Raw genomic sequence first — 20,118 nt, 5'->3', positions numbered from 1 at the left:
TAAACTCTTGGGTTCCTTGAGATCACTGCTGGAGCTTGGGTCTGCCTTGCTAAATGAAGAACTAAGTGAGTAGCTTTTCCTGTTTTTATAAGAATTCCTACTGTGTCTCCCTCTGTCATTCTCAGTTTGGAGGAAAACTGATTACCTTTGGTCTTACCAAAGCTCCTGGACAGCAAATGCAGCAGACTTACCCACATCAGGTATTCATCAGTCAAGTCACTACTGAAACTGAGTTCCTTCTCCGATCCAAAGAACTGCAGATGGCCTTGCAGTCGGGAAACCTCCTTGAGTACTGCCAGGGCAAGATCCAGACAGCCAAGCTGCCATTTGATGAGAACCTTTGGAACTTCTTGAAGGTAGGATGGTTGTGGTGAAATACAGAGGTCAGTTCTTTTATGGTCCTGGGGTCGAATATAGTCCCCTCTAGCCCTTTTTACTCCTGTTCTTTAAAATATAAAATGGAATTGAATGAATACATTACGTTTCTAAAGCAAGTTGAGGTCTTGGAGGTTGTCTTGGTTTTTGTTAGGAATGGTCTTTTCAGTGGACTTGTTTGGGCTTCCTGAAACAGGATTTTTTCATCTCAATACACTGCTAAGCTATATCTGTCTGCTGCCTGTGAAGCTGTACATTATTATTTTTCAAGGTGAAGTCCAAATGGACAATGAGATACCCCAGAAAAAGGGAGAGAGCTGTAGTGGCATGAGGACTGACTAGCCTTCATGGACAATTTGGTAACCTGAGCGTTTGGTAAGAAGAAGTGGTCGTCCTTCTGAAGAAGCTAGGCTTAGTCTTGGCAGTGGTTTACAGGCACTTGTAGCAGACTCCGTCGAGGGCAAAATATTGGGATCATTGCCATAGTATTATATTTGCGTGGGGAATCTTGAACAGGATGGCCAGCTGTTAATCTAGGTGGTGATGGTGGTCTCCATTGCAACAATGTCTTCAGTTGCATTAAATGAGACACATCAAACTGTCATTTTTAGTCAATTTTTATAATCCGTCTGGTGTGTGGTCCTGAGAGACCACTCCAGCACATAAAGGATCTATTACAATTGATTGCCTTAAACTGCAAACTAGGCTTCTCTACAAGAGTGTCTTGTAGCACCATTCCTGCGTCTGCAGGAACATTTTCTGAAATGGACTGTTTACAAGTATCTTATCCATGTACATGTTTGATCATTTGTGTAGAAGGAGCAGCATGGGACTTAACTGAGACAGACAGATTCTCCTTGCAGAATGTTAATCATGCATTAGAGCATATAAATAGTGCCTGTCAATTAGGCTATGTGCAGCCTGTGAGAATTTTTGGGAGTGTCTGAAATCCTCATCCAGGGAGCTTCTGTAACAGTTAACTAATTCTTGTGAGGCCAGCTAGAAATTCAGGCAACCACCTTGTCTCAGTTTCATTCAGACTCAAATCAGTCAATTTTCTTTATGAAGAGATTAGCTTGGCAATTCCTAGACTATCCAGGGAATTAATGACCAAGTACACGAGGTATGTATACAGTCATGGTCTTGATACACAGTTGTACCTCAGTTGTAACTGTGGCAAACTTGAGTTTTGCCCTTTTATCATGATTATAACTTACATTCCATACATCTTTACACAATAGTTATTAGGTCGACATTTCATGGTTGCATTATCTATAAACTGAGCTGTAAACTTTGCTGCTGCCAGAAACAGCTAACTATTGTCAGTGTGTAGATGTCTATGATTTTACATATTTTTTGTCTTTTTAATATCCACTGGGACTCAGGTGAATTTGGAGCAGGACTCCAGGACTAAACTTCTCAAGCTGCTGGGCTACAGTAAAGAGGATCTGCAAAAAAAGGTAAGGGGTATTTCCAATAGACAGAAACCTTGACAGCAGTAAAACTGCTGCAGAAAAGTTGTAGGGTCCTACTGGAACTGAGCAAGTGATCTCATAGCGCACAAAAGACCAAACTCCATGAAATTTCAGCTGGGAGTCATGTGGAGTATACCCCACTTAAAAACAAATGCAAGCACTTCTAAGGGTGTAACTGTAGCTCTACTGAATCAATCCAAAGGGGTCTTGAGCCCAGTTATCTTGCTTTCAGTTGTTGGTGCACTGGGAAGCGTTTTAACAACAGTGCAGTTGTGAGAGCTTCTTTTAGCATTCAGCTCTTTGCATCTCAGGGGATTCTTCACCCTTGAAGAAGGTGGCAGGTGGAGACAGTCTGGCAGAGTACTGATGGATAATGCTCTGAAAAAGATAAATAGTCACTGATAGGCAGCCAGTCAGGAATAGGGTGAGGTGGAAGTTTTCAAACTGGTGAAAGAGTTAGGGGAGTTGTGTCTGGGACTTGCCAGTCTCTTGGTAGTTTTGCTGTCCGGGTGCTTAACTTTGCTTTAATCTGTGTGTGTCTGTTACTTTTCTAGATTGCCTCATGTTTGAGTAACGGGATCCCAGATAATCAGCCCCTTCCTGAGGCAGGTGATACAAATGCTGCACCAGATCAGGTATGTCCTGTACATCTTGCCAACTTGGGAGAGCAGAGGAGCGCAGAATGAACTGGAAGGTCTAATTCCAACCACTACTTGTTGGGCTCAATGCTGGCATTGCAGAGGGCAGTTCACAGGCCTGTCAGACCTTCACAGGGTCAGGCTAAATGATAATAACTTTCCCTTCTGGCTTTAAAATTAATCAGTGAACAATGAAGGACTCCTGGCTGTTATTCCTGCAAGAAGGTTTGCTTCACCTGTGTTGATTTCTTCAGTGGCAGAATTAGCCTCACCTCAGCTTAACTTGAGGCTACTGTTCTGGATTTCCGTTGTGAAGCTTCTGCTGTGGTATTTCTTTCTTTTTTACCTCTGTCCTCTGAAATGTATTTTCACATAAGTTTGGGATATCCATCTTCAGATGCCTTCCAAGGCCTGGTTCACTGTAAATTTTTCTCCTCTGAGGTATCTAAAATTTATATCTTTTGATTAGTAATCATCGTCACAAGCCTCAAACACTGGCTGAGATATTCTAGGAGTAGCAATTGTGTCCTGCATTTCAGTAAAGCACCACGCATGGCTGTGATCCAACCTGTTATTTACAGATTTTACTTGCTTGTCTTGTCTCTGTTCCATCCAAAATAGTTCCGCTTTCTCCAGGGCTGACAGTTGAGTTGACAAATGCTGCCCAGCAGCGCTGTTGGCATTGACTGTCTTGCACCATCAATCTCCTAAGCTTTGTCAGTTGCAGCACTGCTCTTGTTGCTTCCCTCATGAAACTCTGCAGATTGATTGTGCAGTGACAGGAGTTTCCAAATTGAAATTAGATTTATATGAGCATGCACAACCAAACGGAGAACAGCTCCATACCACCCTGTAATCCACTAAACTGTTTTGGATAGGATATGTGTGTGCAGTGAATTAAATAAGCTCTTGCACTTTTTGCACAGCTTTTGATGAATTCCAGCGATGATGTAGCTGCTGTTTCTTCCTCTTCAGCCTTTTTTGATAACCTCATCCCACAGAATATGAGCACATTGGAGATTCCTGTCACAGAAGGTATGTTACATAAAGAGTGTTTCTGCCCTCTTAGGAAAAGCGGTGAGGAGGGAAAACCAGAAAATTAAGAGAGACCAGAAAAAATCTAGTTCACTCCAGCAGACCGATACTTTTAAAACATATGACCCCTTCAAGTGTCATGAAGCATGTCTCATTGAGCACAGAAATATTTTTCCCAGATAGGAGACTCATTAAAAATATAGAAGAATATTCTAGATGATGGAAGACTTAGAATCAAGTTAGTGGGGTCTTTTGAGTTTCCAAATTTTCTTTTAGCTGGGCTTTTAGCTGTTACTGCTTTTTACTGCCTGCTCTTTAAAACAAGCATCATCAATGAATCTGAGTGATTATACTTTGGTTTGACTCTGCTTCTTACCTCTCTAGATACAGATGGACTCATCAGCCAAGCCCTTTTGCTGGGGAATTTTGAGGGTGCAGTGGAGCTGTGCATGCGAGCAGAGCGCTTTGCTGATGCCATCATCTTAGCTATAGCTGGTGGGGATAACCTCCTAAAGGAAACCCAGAAGCGCTACTTTGCCAAGCGGAAAACAAATCTCTCTGTGGTAAGCGATGGTTTTGTGTACACACTGAGCAGGGGAAGGTGTGCGCTGTCTTGCCAAATGTTTCTCTGAATATATGTGGAAATGCTTTTTCTTCAATGAAGGAAGTGGAATGTCAGCAGAATCTGTGCATCTCCTATTGACGTGACATTTACTCTAATGTCTTGGTAGTTTTATTAATTTATAATAGACAATAATTTATAATCGTTTTATTAATTTACAGTAGACAATTTAATGTTGTCTATATGGTATGTCTGTGTTCTCTGTTCTTTTTTTTTTAATAGTTTCTGTCTCAGCTTCTCCTGCTTGTAACCTATGGTGCATACTGCCCCTTTACAGCTCAACTAGGAAGTTCCTAGCTTATTAATTTAGAAACGAGGAAGTGTAACAGAGGTTGGGATATCTTAACACTGTACTCCCAGTCATTGATAGGAGCTGCTCTGAAACAAGATATGTGTTAGATCTTTAATCTTGTCTAGTGTGGCTGTTTCCATATTCTTTTAAGTGCTTTGTTACTTTTTACTTTCATTAGAGGCATCAGGTTCCAAGTACTGTTAACATAGGGATGCTGAGATTGTTGGACCGTAATGTACGGTGAGGAAGTCGCTGCATTGTGGAAAGCATGTTTGAAAGTGAACTGTTGCTTAGACTGTCCGCTTATCTTTGTCTTCAGTGACTGACAGGCCTTCTGTTTCCCTTACAGCTGCTTTCCTCCATTGTGCAGCAGAACTGGCAAGATATTGTTTGCATGTGTGATCTACAGAGCTGGAAGGAGGCACTGGCCATCTTGTTAACATACTCCAAGCACGAAGACTACACTCAGCTCTGTGGTAGGCAGTGTACTATGTTTTGACACAACTTCCCTTGCAGGGGGTGCCTCTGGACTGCTTACAGAAAGTAATGGATAGAGTTAGGAAAAGAAAGCACTTCTTACTCATTACACCTACCTGGAACTTAAATAAATGTAGACTGTTGAGTTAGGAGAATGATAGGTGCATATGGATTCTTTGTAGCTGAGAATCATGGTGTGAAGTTGTATAAGTGGGTTTTTCCTGTGACCTCTGCAAGTAGCATGGAAAGAAAAAACAGGACAGATGCTATCCCTAGGCTGAGATACGAAGAGGGTGATTTTCATTCTGTAGAGAAAGGTATTTTGTTTACAGTAAAAGGTCCAGTGGGCTTCATTCCATCTAAAGCAGTTTTCACCACCCTACTATTGCCTGGAGATTCCCACACCTCTTCTGGAAATTTAAAAAAAAGTGTTGGATTTTTTCACTGAACTCATCTGTCATTTCTTTCTTTTATGTGTTTGGGCAGACATATAAAAATTGGCAGATATAGAAAATGTATTTTTTTTCAACCAGGTTGGCTTTAGGTTTCCTTCCCATTTCTCTGTTATCCAACAGTTATGCAATGGAGCTGGTGAAGGGTCTATATCCCAAGCCTTAAGAGGAAAAGCTGAGGGAGCTGGGGTTGTTTAGCATGGAGAAAAGGAGGTTTGGAGTGACCTTACTGCTCTCTACAACTACCCAAAAGGAGGTTGTACTTCTGCAAAATAGCAAGTGATAGGAGAAGAAGAAACAGCCTCAAGTTGCACCAGGGGAAGTTTAAATCGGGCATTAGGAAAACCACCTACACTCAATGGGTTGTCAAGCATTGGAACAGGCTGCCCAGGGAAGTGGTGAAGTCACCATCCCTGGAGGTTTTTAAAAAACAAGTGTATGTGGCACTTAAAATCTTGGTTCAGTGGGACTTGGCAGTGCTATGTTTATAGTTAGACTCGATCTTAATGTTCTTTCCTGATCTAAATGATTCTTTGATTCTAATTAGGTGCAGATTCAAAGCATTGGGGTCAATGATCTCTTCCAAAGGGAGTGTGTTAAATGTTGGCTGCATCTCTTCCTCTCCAGACATGCTGGGTGCCCGCCTGGAGTCAGAGGGAGATGCAGCCCTGTCCAGTGATGCCTGCCTCTGCTATATCTCATCAGGCAATGTGGAGAGGCTGGTGGAATGCTGGGTAAAAAACCATGAGACTTCATCACCGCTTGCCCTACAGGTAAAGGCACTGTGATGTTGGTTTGACTCCTCTTTTGGCCAGTCTGGGAGCCCTGAACCGTTCACATTTTCCTGTCAGGGTATCTGGCTTCCAGCAGACAATGGAGACCTGTTTATACTCACCCAGGTATCTCCTTCTAGCCTGGATTATGGGCCTGCTTCGAAAGGAGGCTTGTATTCTTAATCATTCAGGGTTTGTGTGTTTACAGCGCACGTAAATCCAGCCATGGACAGGAGTTACAGCCTACCTGCCTCTCTTACATAATGATGTCATCTCTGAGCTTCCTTTTAGTTAGGGAAGTGTGAGCTATATCTTTTTTTTTTTTCGGGTAATAGCCTGGGATACATTTGCTGCTGTGCTTGTCATATATAACTTAATGCTGCAGTTATCTGGCTGTACTTTCAGAACAGCCTTAGCAAAATAAAATGAAGTCTGGATCATGACATTCCCGCTGCAAGTAGAATGATCACATATGGAAAGTCACATCTTGCAGATAAATCAGGACTTCTAAGTCAATGTTGTTACCTACCTCTCTTAATTCCTCTTGACTATTTCACAGAATCACGGAATAATTCAAGTCGAAAGGGACCCACAAGGATCGAGTCCAACTCTCAAGTGAATGGCCCATATGGGGATTGAACCCACAACCTTGGTATTACCAGCACCATGCTCTGACCAACTGAGTTAATCTCAGTAATCTGTTACACTTAAACCAGTCCTGGCTAAGCCACTAAGCCCTGTTGTGTCTGTCACTTGCTACAGTGAGCTAGACAGGTCTTCCACTTGGATATCTGCAGATAATGCCCTCTGCTACAGAGTTCCTTCGTTTTGTAATCCCACTACTGAGTAAAAGCAACAAAAAGACATCTTCAGCACTCCTGGTTGTTTTTGAAACTGACTTCCTCCCGGTTGGCAGATACCAGCATGTATCATTCTACAGCTGTAAACACTACTTTGATTTCTAAGAGTTGAAGGAGTTTTGAGTAACTAAAAACCTTCAGGTCCTTTTGCCAGCAGTAGTAGTTTCTTTTAGTAAATTTCTCTTGGTATGGTTTTAAGCCTTCATCTTCCAAGTTGATGGCTTGTAACAATAGTAGCTTCCTAGTAAAATGATCACAGTTGATTGGAATGATCTTGTGGCTTCTGATTTTCTTTTTTCCCTTACTATTACAGTAGCAATGTCAGGGTTTGCTTCCTGGTTCCTGTTTTTCTCCAAGTGCACCTGAGGAAATGGTCGTCAGTGACAGTATTTGGTGCAGAGGGGAGTAACTTCTGTCCACATTGGCCCTGATGTCAGCTGAAAGTGGGGAGAGCCATCTGGTATTGTCTCAGCATGAGATGGACCAGTAAAGCTAGTCAGATTCTGTGTAGTCTTATTTCTTCCTTCCCCCTGGATTTTTCAGGATCTTATAGAGAAGGTGATGGTGCTGAGCAGGTCCATTGAGATGCTCCGAGGCACAGCAGGACCAGCACCAGGCCCTGTCTTGGCAGAACGAATCACCCAGTATGCCAATCTCCTGGCATCACAAGGATGCTTGGCAGCTGCAATGAATTACCTACCCAGCAGCTCTAAAGAGGTGAGTGAGCAGCAAGCTGTTGTGGGAAAGACTAGTAGAGGGGGGGGAAATGGTACTTTGTATGAGAGAGAGCTGGGGTTTTGACATGCATCAGGACTTGAAGTTTCACCTTAGTTATACTAACTTGAGAATAGAGGGTAGGGTGGAAGGTGTTCCAGGATATGGGTTTTCTCTTCATTTGTATTTTCTTTGTAGTGCCTTTGATTCAAGGAATAGGAAAGGAGCTATAGAACTGTAAAATGGTTGATGGAGAACAACATTGGGAAGCAGCTCTCCAGGGAAGCTGCCTCTCTTCTTGAAACTAGCTGGTAGAGGAAGGGAATGGGGAGGTCATCTGGCAGTTTGAAATAAATCCATCTAGTGCCTAAATGTGAGTAGGGGTTGGGGAGGGAATACTCTAAAGACTGGGGGTGGATCAATGAGACTTCATGTGTCTGGCAGTATGGCAGGCGATGTCCCAGATTGTCATTTATCTTTTGCTGAGTTTTTTTTCCTGGTGGCTGTTGGGGGACATGGTTAGTTTTGCAGTTTGATTCACAGTGCTTTAGGTCAGGGCCTACTTTAACTGCCTGCCCAGCATTTTCCAGCTGGGGCTGTCAAAATGCTTCTTCTAAAATACAGTTTGTTTCAGCTCCTGATTGAACAGCTCAGAGACCGGCTCTTTCATGCTCAAGGAGACAATGTGGGTGATCAGCAGCCACCCCCTTTTCCCTACACTCCTGTCAATGTAGGGGTCATTAAACCCACAGCAGCCAAGGCTGGTTCCACCCTTGAAGGAGCAGCCCGCAAAGCAGGTCCCAGATATCCAGAGAAGGTAGGCCCTAAACTCAAGTGTTCATGATTTGGGAAGAGGGAGGAAGGCTACTGGGTTGTGGAAGGCATATGAAGTAATATGAGATGACATAAACTGCAGGCACTGATCAACTCCTCAGTGATGTCCTTCACCAGAGCAAACGCAAGCTCTGACAATCCAAAATAAGCTGTCTGGCATCTTTTCACAAAGCCCTGTCCTACATGCAGTCCCTGGAGGAGAATGTTTAAGTGTAGTGATCCACTGAGATCTCAGATCTTAGGGTGAAAGGGGCTGTGGTCATTTTCCTATACACATCTTACCGTGATATCTTAGTGAAATTAGTGTAGTAAGGCTTCATGGCTTCATCTCAGTTCTTGCACAAGAAGACTGTTAGCAAATTTTGCTTCCAACTTCTATTATTCCATTATTTTTCCTTCGCTATTTCCTCTGGTTGTGCATCCAGGAATTCATTATATGGGAACTTGCTCCTGAGGGCTAATCCTTTTGAGAGCTGGAGAATACTCTGAAGAATGTGGTGCTCATCTTGTTGAGCAGGTTATGTGGTGGGAAAGGCCTTTGATCAAGTGCATCCAGGCCACCAACAGCAGCAGCAGCAGCAGCTTCTGTTGCCTGAGAAGTGACAGGGATAGAAATTGCATCTGCTAGTACATGTATGCATATGACTCTGTCGGCTGTTTGCAAGTTCTTTGTTTTTAAATTGCAGCCCAGCTATCCGTCATCATTTGCCCCTTCAGCACCATCTCAGCCTTCAGTGCCTTCCTTCTTCACACCTCAGCCAGTGCCAGCCATGTCTGTGACACCTCACCACATTGCCCCTCCCCAGGCCAGCACGGGTCCACAAACAAGTGTCTATTCCAGAGGGCACCCCTATCCACAGTACAATTTGGGCTTGAATCCAGCAACTGTCTCAGGGCCAGGTAAGTATTTTCTGATAGTTGTGTCCATTTCTAGGTTTTTTGAGACTAAAACCTTCAATGTGGGTGGCTGCTCTAGTTTTTTTCACAGGCCTGTTGTACTGACAAAGAACAAGTCAGCTGTCTAAGAGGCTTCTCAGTGCTTCTGACATATCTAGTTGTAATAACTGTTGCTGCATGTGTGCTGATACTAAGCATATATAGAGGTGGAAAAGCCACAGCTGGCTTGATGGCAGTTTGACTGATGTAGCCTGGGCTAGGGGGGACACAGATATTAAAGGGTATGGCTTGAAGAAGGGAAGGCTTGGTACCAAGAAGGATGATGTCATGAGTAGCTGGCATATGAAACAAGTCATGCTGATGCACTCTCTTTGTTGTCTGTAGCTGTGTCACAGTCTCAGCCATTTGGACCAGTGGGAGTCAGACCTGTTGGTCCTGCTCCTTTCTCCAGCCAGCCCTCTCTGCCAGGACAGTCCCTGCCCATGACATCTCCTGGTGTTCCACCACCCAGACCTGCCCTCTTCACTCCAGCCTCAGTCCCATCATCTCAGCTTCCTGCAGCTTGTCCTCTCCCTGTGGCAAACCAGCCTCCTCTAGACTTCTCTTCAGCACCTTTCAACTGCCCCATGAACATGGGTTATCCTCAGGGGGGTCCTGGAGCTCCATCTACTAAACCACTGCCAGCAGCCATTCCTCCTCCTCCCTCAGGTAAGACTGCTTGTGTGACCTGCATGTCCAGGACAAGCCCAGGTGGGGTTTTCAGTACGTAATGGACGTGGATCTTCTGAGGTCTGGTCTGTCTCCATAAAGGCTGGATGTGGTGCTGAGGCAAAACTTACGGGCACAGTGTGCTGAGTCTTGCTGTGGGGGTGAAACAGAACAATGGTGACAGTTTCATTCAGCCTGCTCCGTTGTTCTGGCTCTGAGGTTGTGGTTGCAAGATGATGTCTCTTCAGGTCCTCAGTGCACCCTGAATAGTCATCTACTCCAAAAGCCTCTGCTCTGATGGAAAGGGTGGTGGTTCCTATGGAATGCCTGGTAGAAGGTTTGCTCATCTCGTCCTTGCTTATGCAACTTAGATGAGAAGTGTATTTGAAATGCTGGGAGAGGTTCCCTGTCCATGAAATACCCCTTACCTAGCTTCAGGAGTAAATTCCTCTGTCCGCTGTGCTCTAATGCTCCCATTTTCTTCCTGTTGGCATAAGGGGCTTGTCTGGGAATCACTTCTGGATTCCTTACTGCAATGTTTTAGATCCCTCTGGGTCTACAGTTTGAATCCAGTCTATCGTGTGAAGTCCTTGCTAGCATGAGGAACAGAAAGAGTGTTGTTGGACCTAGTTCCCCATGGATGGGCGTTCCTTCTATTTCCCTGAATAGTGTTTGTTAATTCTCTGTTTGCTGTCTCAAGGGTCAGGCTTAGCCAGGCTGTGAAGATCCCTAACAGCAAGGCTGACAATCCATAGATGTTTGAGCAGATGCTTCACCAAGCCGCACGTTTGCTGAGAGTGGAGGAACTGAGGCTATGATGTTTGCCTTCACCTGAAATCCTTTGCTGACCTGTGTTTAACCAAGGATAGCAAATCCCATGGTGTGAAGTGTGTGGGGACTACGCACCAAAGGCTCTAAGCTACAGCTGGACAAATTCCTTCCTGAATAGCTTTTTGGCATCGTAGTCCAGTGAAATTACTCACTGAATGAAAGCTGTTGGTGATCATGCCTTTTCCACCCTGCCTTGATTTTCAGGTTTCTTCCCTTGGCTAGATCCCCACACGGATCATGCAGGTAGTACCCAGAGAAACCTCCAGACTTGTGGGGCAGGCAGTGTTGCTGCTTCCAGTGAAATGCATGTTTTGATGTTTGTGCCTGCGTGCATGCTCACTGCTGTTTGTGGTTTTCTTGCATGCCTGGGGAGCTGTACAGGTGGGGTAGGGAACATACCTGTCCTGAGGACTAGTAAGTGACAGCTGGGGATATTGGAAGCCAAATAAAAGTACTGTCTATTACTCATGAGTTTGGGTACAGAAAATAGGGTCTCCCACTTTGTGGGAAATAGATTTGTAGAGAATTCTCAAAGCCTGACTGAAGGTTCACCCTTCACGTGAGACTGAAAATGGAATAAAAGGTTTTAAAATGCCTCTCAGTTAACCCATCTCTAAATCAAAAAAAAGGGCATAATCCAACACGGCTTCTTCTTCTTTATTTTCCTCCAGTTCTGGAGGTGGGTATTAGACCATTTTAAGTCTCTCTTTTCAGGCAGTTGCTGGACCAGCAGGACAGGGAAGCAGACAATTTTCCTGTTTTGTTTCTCTAGGCAAGGAACCAGGCCAGTGGTTGTAACTCATCTCTCCCTGTTACTCTCCCAGCCTTGTGCATGTTTTTTTTCCCCCTGTGGTTTGGAAGAGGTGAAGTCCCAGCAGAAACAGTGGTGGAGTAGAGCTTCCCAAGCAGAATTTGGGGGCTCTCTTCTAAGGTGACCTGGAAATCCCTTTTGGTTTTAGTTAGAAGGTGAGGTTTGGCTTTGAATCATAGTTGGATTGTTGGGGAAAATTTGGACGCAAAGGGTTTTCTGATTGATACTTTGTACTGATTTCTCTCCTTGCGATTCATTGGTGTTGGAAGGTAGTAATTTTCTAATCTACATTATCAGTGGGGTAAGGCTCAATGTCTTTGTGATCTGTCACTGCAGAGATTGCTGCTTTTTGGCGGGACCATCTACCAGGCACAAATCTCACAGCTTAATTTAGGAAATCCAGGTACTTATAGGCACTTAAACCCCCAAGCAGTCTGGCTGTGTGGAGTGGGACTCCAGAGTGGGAGTTGTCCCTTCAGCAGAGAAACAAAATACCTCAGTTTCTCCCTGTTAAGGGAAGGTGATTCCATGGCAAGGATTTCAACCACTTCCTTAGGCTGAAGATGCCCTTCAAGAATTCACTACTGAGAAATTCCCTTCTCCTTGGCAGTATTTGCCCCCAGTTTTAATGGCAGTTTATGGCATGCTTGGTTCAGCAGTGCCAGCTGGCTTCCTTGAGAGTGCTTTCTTGCCTGCTGTTATTGTTCTGGTTTTGATGTGTATTTTCTTAATCTGGGAAAAAACAGAAAGTGATTTTATAGTCCCTTTTCCCTACAGAAAAGGGACTGTAAAATCACTCAATCTGACTGGACAAAATTGCTTGCTTTGGAAATTCCTGAACATAGTATCTACAGCTCATGAACATTATTACTAACATGGTGAACAGACACCTCCACTTGTAGAAATCCCAAGTTCCTGAGAGTGTCAGGGGCAGGGACAGTTGGCTCATCTCCTTTCTGGACAGGATAATCCCTGATTCCAGCCTCTGATGGTCTTGTTTTTTCTAGGACAGGCATTGCTGGAGACTGCTGCCATGGGGCACTCCTTTCAGGGATGGTGAGAAATCCTATTTCACAAGTAGCATAGGGAAGATAGCATTTCAGCCCAGCAAAATGCACCAGGGTCTGTTGTCTCTCATGTCTGATGATTAAGTGCCTGGCTTAAAGAGTATAATTTAAATAGCTGTTTCCAGTGAGGATACAGAGTGCCACTGGGTTGGAATAGTGCCAAGGACTGCTAGGCCACAGACTCAGTGGGGGCCAGCAGAGTTCTAGGGCACAGAATCCCCAAGTTAGAAATAGGTGCCAACTTAATTAAACTTCTGATCCAAACTCATCAGAGAGCAAGTCTTGAAATCATGGGAAAAGGGAGGGCAAAAAGAGGCTGCCAGAACTTTAATAATAAAGGTAATTAAAGTAATGAAGCACCTTTTGCATCTTTCCCCTGTGATTTTTAAAGCTCAGTTCAGGATCAGTAGCTCATTAAGTGTGGCTCAGAGCTCCAGCAATTCTGATATTGCCCCCTTAGAATTATTCTGTTTTCTCCCAGATTATTCCTGTCCCATGGGCTTGAGGGTATTAATAATGGGGTTTTGTCTAAAGATGCAGGTACCTCTTTACAGGACAGCAGCAGACAAGGTAGTTGCAATATGACCTTTGCAGAATGAAGAGTGGACGCAAATCTTTTGATGTCATGTTGTCTGATGGATTTTAAATTACCTGGATTGGGGTTAGAGTACCACAGAAGCATCTGCTGAGACGCCCCTCTGCTCCCAAAGCATTTACTGGTTAAGTCTGTTCCCTTCTATTTGGCGGTCAGCAGATTTTGCTAAGCTTTGGTTCTGAACGTGATTTTGGAAGGGAAACCACCCCTAAATCTTTCTGACTTTATCAGAACAGCCTACATTGCTTTGGATTGCCACCATGAGCATTCCTGTGAGTGTTGGTGAGAAGCTCTCTCACCTGTAGCATAGCTCTGGCTGTGCTACCACAGTGCCAGATTCTCCGGGGAACCCCAAGAACTTCCTGGAATGTGAGGTACACACTTGTGCAGGTCCCCACCAAGGTTCAGGTCTGACTCTGAGGCTGACTTCTGCAGCTAATACAGGATCCAGAAAGCTTCAGGTAGCTAAAACAAAAAAAAAAGTTTCCTGTGTGGGAGTGTGCCAGTTCAGTCTGATCAGGCATCGCCTCATGAAGGCTGTGCACACACTTGGATACTGAGAATGAAATTAAGAAAGGGAAGGGGAAGCAAGAGCATCTCATGGACCTGTGAGCTGGGTTTGAAATTCCTCAGCTGAAACAGTCTAAAGGTGCAGTGACAAGGGAATTGAGAGCCAAAGGGCCTTCTCCTGAAGGAAGTTCTAAACTGTGCAAGCAACCATAAATTGTTGCTCCAGCCAGCTTCTCACAGTCTGAGGTTTGTGTCTTGTCCTATGTCCTGGCAGCTCAGGAATCTTGGAGTGATCCCTCTACTGGAAGAGGAGGCCTTCAAAAGAAAAAGGTAAGTTTTCAGCTGCAATATGTGTTGGTTGTCTTTTAGCCAGGGAGCTCCATGTAACAGATACATTCCTATAAATGCTCGCTGTTAAACTCTGCAGGTCTCTATCCCTGTTGCTCTGTCTACGTTTGTACTGCATGCGTGGCTAGGCCTGGAGTCTAAGTAATCTTGACTCTTTGCCATCCAAAGTCACATGCTGTTCTGCAGGGTGGCTGTTTTTTAACATGGTTATCAGTTCTCACGTTGCATCCTCTGTCAGTACTTCCCAGGCTGCCTACAGTAATTTGGTGTTAAAAATATGGATTTGATCTTAATGCCTTTGCCTGCACAGTTTTTTTGATAGTGGCTGAGGAGGTCACATTCTCTTCACACCTGACAGCTAGGGGCAGCATTTTCCCTCAGCACAGTGGGACCAACAGTGATTTTCCTCAGATGCTGATACCAAATGATAAGGCACTGTGCTGAGAAAAACTGGGACAGGTGTAGCTGTGAGCTGCCTGCTGTGTTGGTGCTGCAGCTCTCTGCCTTGTTGTGATTGCACTGGAGGGCCTGTGAGCTGAGCTCTTCTGCAACGAATGCTCTCAATACCCCATTTCTGTCACTGCTGCCTGCTGGCAGGTGTGACAGGAAGCTTCTTTGGCATCCTTCCCACCCCCCACTCCTCTTCTTTAGCTTGGAACAGACTTCTCGCCCTTTTTTCTGGCAGCATAGCTGGGAACCTGCTTCAGGCTGTGCTCACTACAACAGGATTAGCCTCTTGTTAAAGCCATCTCCTTTTGATCTAGCCCTGTTGGAGAGAATCTGTCATGACTCTCTGGCTTAGCAGGGGCATGATGAAGTGTTTGCAAGAGGAATCTCCCCCCATGTCGTGGGATTTTCCCCAATACTTGCTCAGTTGGACACTTTACTGCTGCTAATCTCTACATTCAGGACTCGTGCCGTTGCAGAGACCAAGCGGCTTTCTGAGGACCAGTGCTCTCAGGGGTAACGGATCTGTTTGATTGAACAATTCCAGAGGGGTTTTCTTGCTGTCACTTTGACTGTTCATCTAGGATGGAAGAGGAAGGGCCCCATTCTCTCAGTCAGGGGACTGAAAGAACAGGGATGTGTTCTTTCATCATCTTGAGAACTGGAGACTCTTCAAGTTAGAAAGGATGTTGAATTTATCTGTGGAGAAGCAACCAACCCTTCTTCCTTGGACTTGGTTTTCTTGATTGTTTTTTTGTTTTTTTTTTTCCTTTCTTTGCTGACAGTTGCCTGAGAAATTTACTCCTCTGGCCCCCATTACAGCTCCAGTGATGGGCCTGCCTGCTGAACCCCAAGGGATCCATCCTCAGCTATCCAGGTTGCAAGAATCTGGCCAGTCACCCCCAGGAGCACCCAAGGAAGGCAGCCTACAGGTACCAGGGAAAGTGGGGCATTCCCCAGGTACCAGCATCTTGTCAAGTAGAAAAACAGCTTAGCTTTTGAGGTTCTTACTACTTGGCAGCTGCAGAGGGCTTATTCTGCTCCCTAGCCCCTACAAGGCATCTCTGCCTGAGCATTAGAGGAGTTGGCAGGTTGGAAAAATGATACCTGGGTATGGGTGGGAGAGAGCAAGGGAGAACCAGGCAGGCTGTCAGCCTGCTGGAAGTTGAGAATCCATGGGGGACTGGAGCTGTATCACAGATAGATATAGTTATACAGTTAGATAACCTAACTCTGTGCTTCCAGATATTCTCTGGGTTTGTGAAGGGGTAAAATTCTCTCTGTTCTCTAGTTTGAAGAGGGGAATCTACCTGCTCCAGCTTTTCATGCTCCTATTGCATTCATTCAGCTGCTTTTTTTTCTGTCAGTATCACCAGCTACCTGGGGAAAGCATTGAGAGGAAGGAGCTCCCCCCTGAGCACCAGGCTTTGAAGGCTTCATTTGAAGGCTTGGTGCAACGCTGCTCAGCTGTTGCCACTGATCCAGTAAGTCCCCCCCCTTCTTTGATCTTTGACTTTTTTTCTCTTATAGATGTTTGACTGGTGCTTCTTTCTTTTGGCTGGGTAAAGAGAGGAAAACTCTTGTCCCCATAACCAAGTTAATCTTCATTTGCCTCCTTCTTTGAGGCTGCAGGCTCGTTCATCTTTGGGAACTGAGGTGCATTCTCTACCTTTTATCCGCTGCTTCTCATTGCCTTCTTGGAGCAATGATTCTGTCCTCCTGACTTTTTCTTTTAAGGAAAGTAAAAGAATTTACTCAGCTAATTCAGTTTCACTGGCTTGATCTGCAGATAGTTCCTGCAGAGCTGGTATTACCAGCTGTCTTCAGAGCTTAGAGGGAAAGGCTGAGAGATCCCGGGTGGAAGAGAAAGCCAAACATCTTTGTGTCCAAGTAACTGTAATTTCTCCACCCTGGTTCCTGAAAGGCTATTGGCACGTGTCACATGGGGTGAATGTGTCAGACCAGACTGTCTGGAAGCAGAAAAGCAGCGTTTGCACATTGTGTTAGGTTGCTAAGTCTTCCCAGGGCTTGAGGCTACTAAGAAGCCTTCCAGAGTACCTGTGCTTGATAGATGTTAGGGGGGACACTGAGCCCAGACTGCTATCCCAGAGTCAGGCAATTAGAGCAGCATCTTCAGTGTGTTTGCTCTGTGCTTTCTGAGAGTGCAGCATAGCAATTTCTGGGGGATAATCTAAAGGTTCCCTCTATGGACAGAAAGGCCTGTTGGTTTGGGTTTAAGCACTTGACTCAGGTGGTGGTTGAACAGCTGGCTCTGTACAGCCAGTGCAAGGTACCTGAACTCCTGTGGCTTCCAGGCCTGTTCCAGCCGTGCCCAGAGCCAGGCATTTGTGTTCATGGAATAAGTTACCTGTGAGTGGATTATTCAAGATGGGGTTAATGAGGTCAGTCTCATCAGAGCTTCAGTACTCAGTCACTTTCCTTGGTGGTTACCTAGAGTGGGAAGGATATTCCCTTTTTTCCCTAAGGAGACCAGAAAGAGTCTCTTTCTTGGGTCAGTCAGGGTGTGAGGCTGTCTAAACACTCCATGGGTCAACTAGTCGATGTTTCTCACACTTTGGAAGTAGTCACTGTATTCTGTGGTTGGCAAGTACTGGCAGAAGGGAGGAATGTCTTGGCTGGGAAATGAGAAAAGGGGCAATCTATCTTTCTGTGTTGGGTAGAGAATGTGTATATATGTACGTGTATGTACGTGTGCTGGCTTGTATCGCAGACCCTGGCTGTCAGAGGCCAATATGCAGCTGAATTGTAAGGTGCTGTGGAAAGACAGAGGAAGGGAGGGACTGAGTGAGAGCACTTTGGCTCTGGAGTGGGTTTTGAAGCTCTGGCAGACAAGCAATACCTGTTTTGCTTCAGAAAACGCGAAGGAAGCTGGAGGACGCGCTGCAGCGGCTGGAGTGTTTGTATGAGAAGCTCCGTGAGCAGGCGGTAAGTAGATGCCACCATTCCTTGTGGTCCAGCTGCGTCCCTGAGCCCACCTTGGCTCTGGGTTGTGTGTCTTGGTGTCTGTACTAGTGTAACCAGCACATATTCTCTTGGAAGACAAGGGGAATGCCAAACCTTGTAATGACCATGAATCCAGCCAGCCTTGTATCTACTTTCTTAACTTTGACCCAGACATAGTGTAAGGAAAAGCTTAGGAGGTATCTGCAAGGTGCTTTCACCCTTTGAGAAGTATACTGGCATATAGATCCCAGATGGGAAGGGGCAATTGGGAGTGGTTAAGTGTGAACACAGTGCAACTAGCTTAGAAAAATCCTAAGTTGGTGATGCCAGTTGCTGATGCCAACTGGCAGTTGTAGTCTGGGAAAGCAAGGGAAGAAGCAGCTATTCTTCCTGCCAGTGCTTGTCTGTATAGGTGCTGTTTGGTGAAGATGTAATGGAGAACTGTAAGGAAGGGTGGAGGGAGGGAGACCTGTGCTATATGGTTGAACATGCTGACTCATTTCTTCTCCCTCTCCACAGCTCTCTCCAGCCATCCTCATGGGTCTCCACGAAATTGCTCGATGCATTGAGGCTAAGAACTACCCACAAGGTCTCCTGGTTCACACCCAAGTCGTGAGCAGCAGCAGTTTCAGTGAGGTGTCTAGTTTCATGCCCATCCTGAAAGTCCTCATGACCATAGCAGGCAAACTGAATGTGTAAAGTGTGAAGCAGCTGGAACAGTGCACACCAAGAGCTGGTGAACTGCCTCACCTGTTGATGCGCTGCAGGTTGTGGACTTTCCTTCTGACTCTGGGGAAATAGGTCTGTGCTAGTGCCTGAAACTGTGCTAGGCCAGCACACCTGGCCCCATCCACTTTCCAGACAGCCCACTGCTGCCTGCAGCTCCTGGAGACTGTTCTTTCTCTCTTCTTTCTTACTAGTCTGAGGCCACTTTTCAGCCCAGGGTTCTCAGTTTCAGGCTGTCCAGGATGCACAGAGATCCTTCTTCTTCCCTATATCCCCAGCACAAAGGGGAAACTCCTTCCCTTCTAGGCTGACATTGCTTATTTTTCAGGAAGCAAACAGGGCTGGTACCTCCAGCACCACCACGGAAGAGCCTCAGGCTCTATTCCCTGCTGCAGAGTGAACTTCCTCAGTGGTAGCTGGGCTGCCTTGGGAACCTAGGCTGGTGTGTCTTCACTCTGTTGGGCTGCAGAAAGGATCTCTCCTGACTCCTCCTTTCTCTTCATTCTCATCCTTGATTCTCACGCTTTCATACCTCTGCACCTATATTCTGCTACAGCTGGGGCTAACTACTAGTCTACTCTAGGCCAGCTTTCATTCTCTTACTTCTTCACACAGTTCTCTTGTTTTTAAAAGTCAAGTCTCCTGTTTACCCTCTATCCACCTTCCTTTATATCTTTTCCCTCATCAGCTGCAGGCTCAAGCCAATAATGCTTCAGGTCCAGGAGTGATTTCGCTTTCCAGTTCTGGGGACTCTCTCATTCAGGAACGTTGGCAGGTTGTGCTCTCTACGCTTCTCCCCAGAGCCAGTCGCATCCTGTCTTGGGGCTAAAAGCTGCCCTTTCTGATTCCTGGCCTTTTCCACTTCTTTTATTTTAGCACAGCTGGACTTTTACCCACTGGTGTTATTTAAAGGCGTTCTACTTCAGGTTTTTCAGATGGCCTAGGGACTTCAGGAGCAGCAGGGATTGTTTAAGTCCCATAAAGATTTCCCTTGAGCTATCCTGACCAGCCCAGACTTGAGCAGGGAGAGACAGCTCATTGCTACAGGTATGGTGCATTCATACCGCCTACAATTATACATACATGCAAAGGTGGTTCTCAAAGGCCCCTTGGCTCTATGGTGGTAGGAATATGCTGCAGGAGATGATGCTGTCAGGACTTGAAGATATGGATTGTGCTGAGACTTGTCATCACTGTGGCAATTCCTCTGGGAGTAGATGAATGAAGCATATCTGTTCTGAGGAAGAAGTCTGGGAAGGCAGATGGGATTTTGGGGTACATCTTTGTGTGTGTACATTTCCCTCTCTTCCTCCCTCCTTGCCTTCTCTGTCAACATCCTTCTTACTAACCAGGCAGCATAATCATTGATCCATAGCTGAGAGCAAGGCTTATTCCCTGGGTTTGGATGCAGCCAGCCCCTACTTGCTCTGCTTGCTGCTTGAGTGATGCTATCGTGGGCCTGCAGTTTAGTGACGTAACCAAATCAATCTAGTCTACCATGAGACTTAGGACGGAGGAGAATCAGAGAAGGGAGGAAGAGGACATGTCTCATTCTCTCCTTTCCAGGTCAAAGTGCCTCCTTGTTGCTGCTGTGTTGTTTCTATTGCTGCGGTTTGATGCACTGAGAAATTACAGAACAGTGAAATAAAAGCTGTGTTTTGTGATGA

General features: G+C 45.4%; 1 protein-coding gene across 2 annotated transcripts in view; it reads left to right on the top strand.

Moving 5' to 3' along the window:
- The window catches only part of SEC31B (SEC31 homolog B, COPII coat complex component), a 35,506-nt gene extending 15,388 nt beyond the window's left edge, over positions 1-20,118 (top strand). Inside the window, exons 11-27 of one of the 2 annotated variants that reach the window (XM_066191310.1) lie at positions 126-356; positions 1,761-1,835; positions 2,405-2,485; positions 3,415-3,523; positions 3,908-4,086; positions 4,787-4,913; positions 5,994-6,139; positions 7,543-7,716; positions 8,348-8,530; positions 9,234-9,447; positions 9,829-10,152; positions 11,188-11,226; positions 14,241-14,296; positions 15,547-15,693; positions 16,129-16,245; positions 17,636-17,707; positions 18,245-20,118. In XM_066191310.1, coding sequence (XP_066047407.1) covers positions 126-356; positions 1,761-1,835; positions 2,405-2,485; positions 3,415-3,523; positions 3,908-4,086; positions 4,787-4,913; positions 5,994-6,139; positions 7,543-7,716; positions 8,348-8,530; positions 9,234-9,447; positions 9,829-10,152; positions 11,188-11,226; positions 14,241-14,296; positions 15,547-15,693; positions 16,129-16,245; positions 17,636-17,707; positions 18,245-18,424 — 2,454 coding nt within the window. In that variant the 3' untranslated portion in view covers positions 18,425-20,118. The remainder of the gene's footprint in view (positions 1-125; positions 357-1,760; positions 1,836-2,404; positions 2,486-3,414; positions 3,524-3,907; positions 4,087-4,786; positions 4,914-5,993; positions 6,140-7,542; positions 7,717-8,347; positions 8,531-9,233; positions 9,448-9,828; positions 10,153-11,187; positions 11,227-14,240; positions 14,297-15,546; positions 15,694-16,128; positions 16,246-17,635; positions 17,708-18,244) is intronic. The other variant, XM_066191311.1, reaches the window with a different exon arrangement.

Source organism: Chamaea fasciata, unplaced genomic scaffold, assembly GCF_029207755.1.
Source record: "Chamaea fasciata isolate MVZ Bird 193981 ecotype frontalis unplaced genomic scaffold, bChaFas1.0.hap1 SCAF_9, whole genome shotgun sequence".
NCBI classification, from domain to species: domain Eukaryota; kingdom Metazoa; phylum Chordata; class Aves; order Passeriformes; family Sylviidae; genus Chamaea; species Chamaea fasciata.
This window is presented reverse-complemented; position numbering and strand designations above follow the sequence as displayed.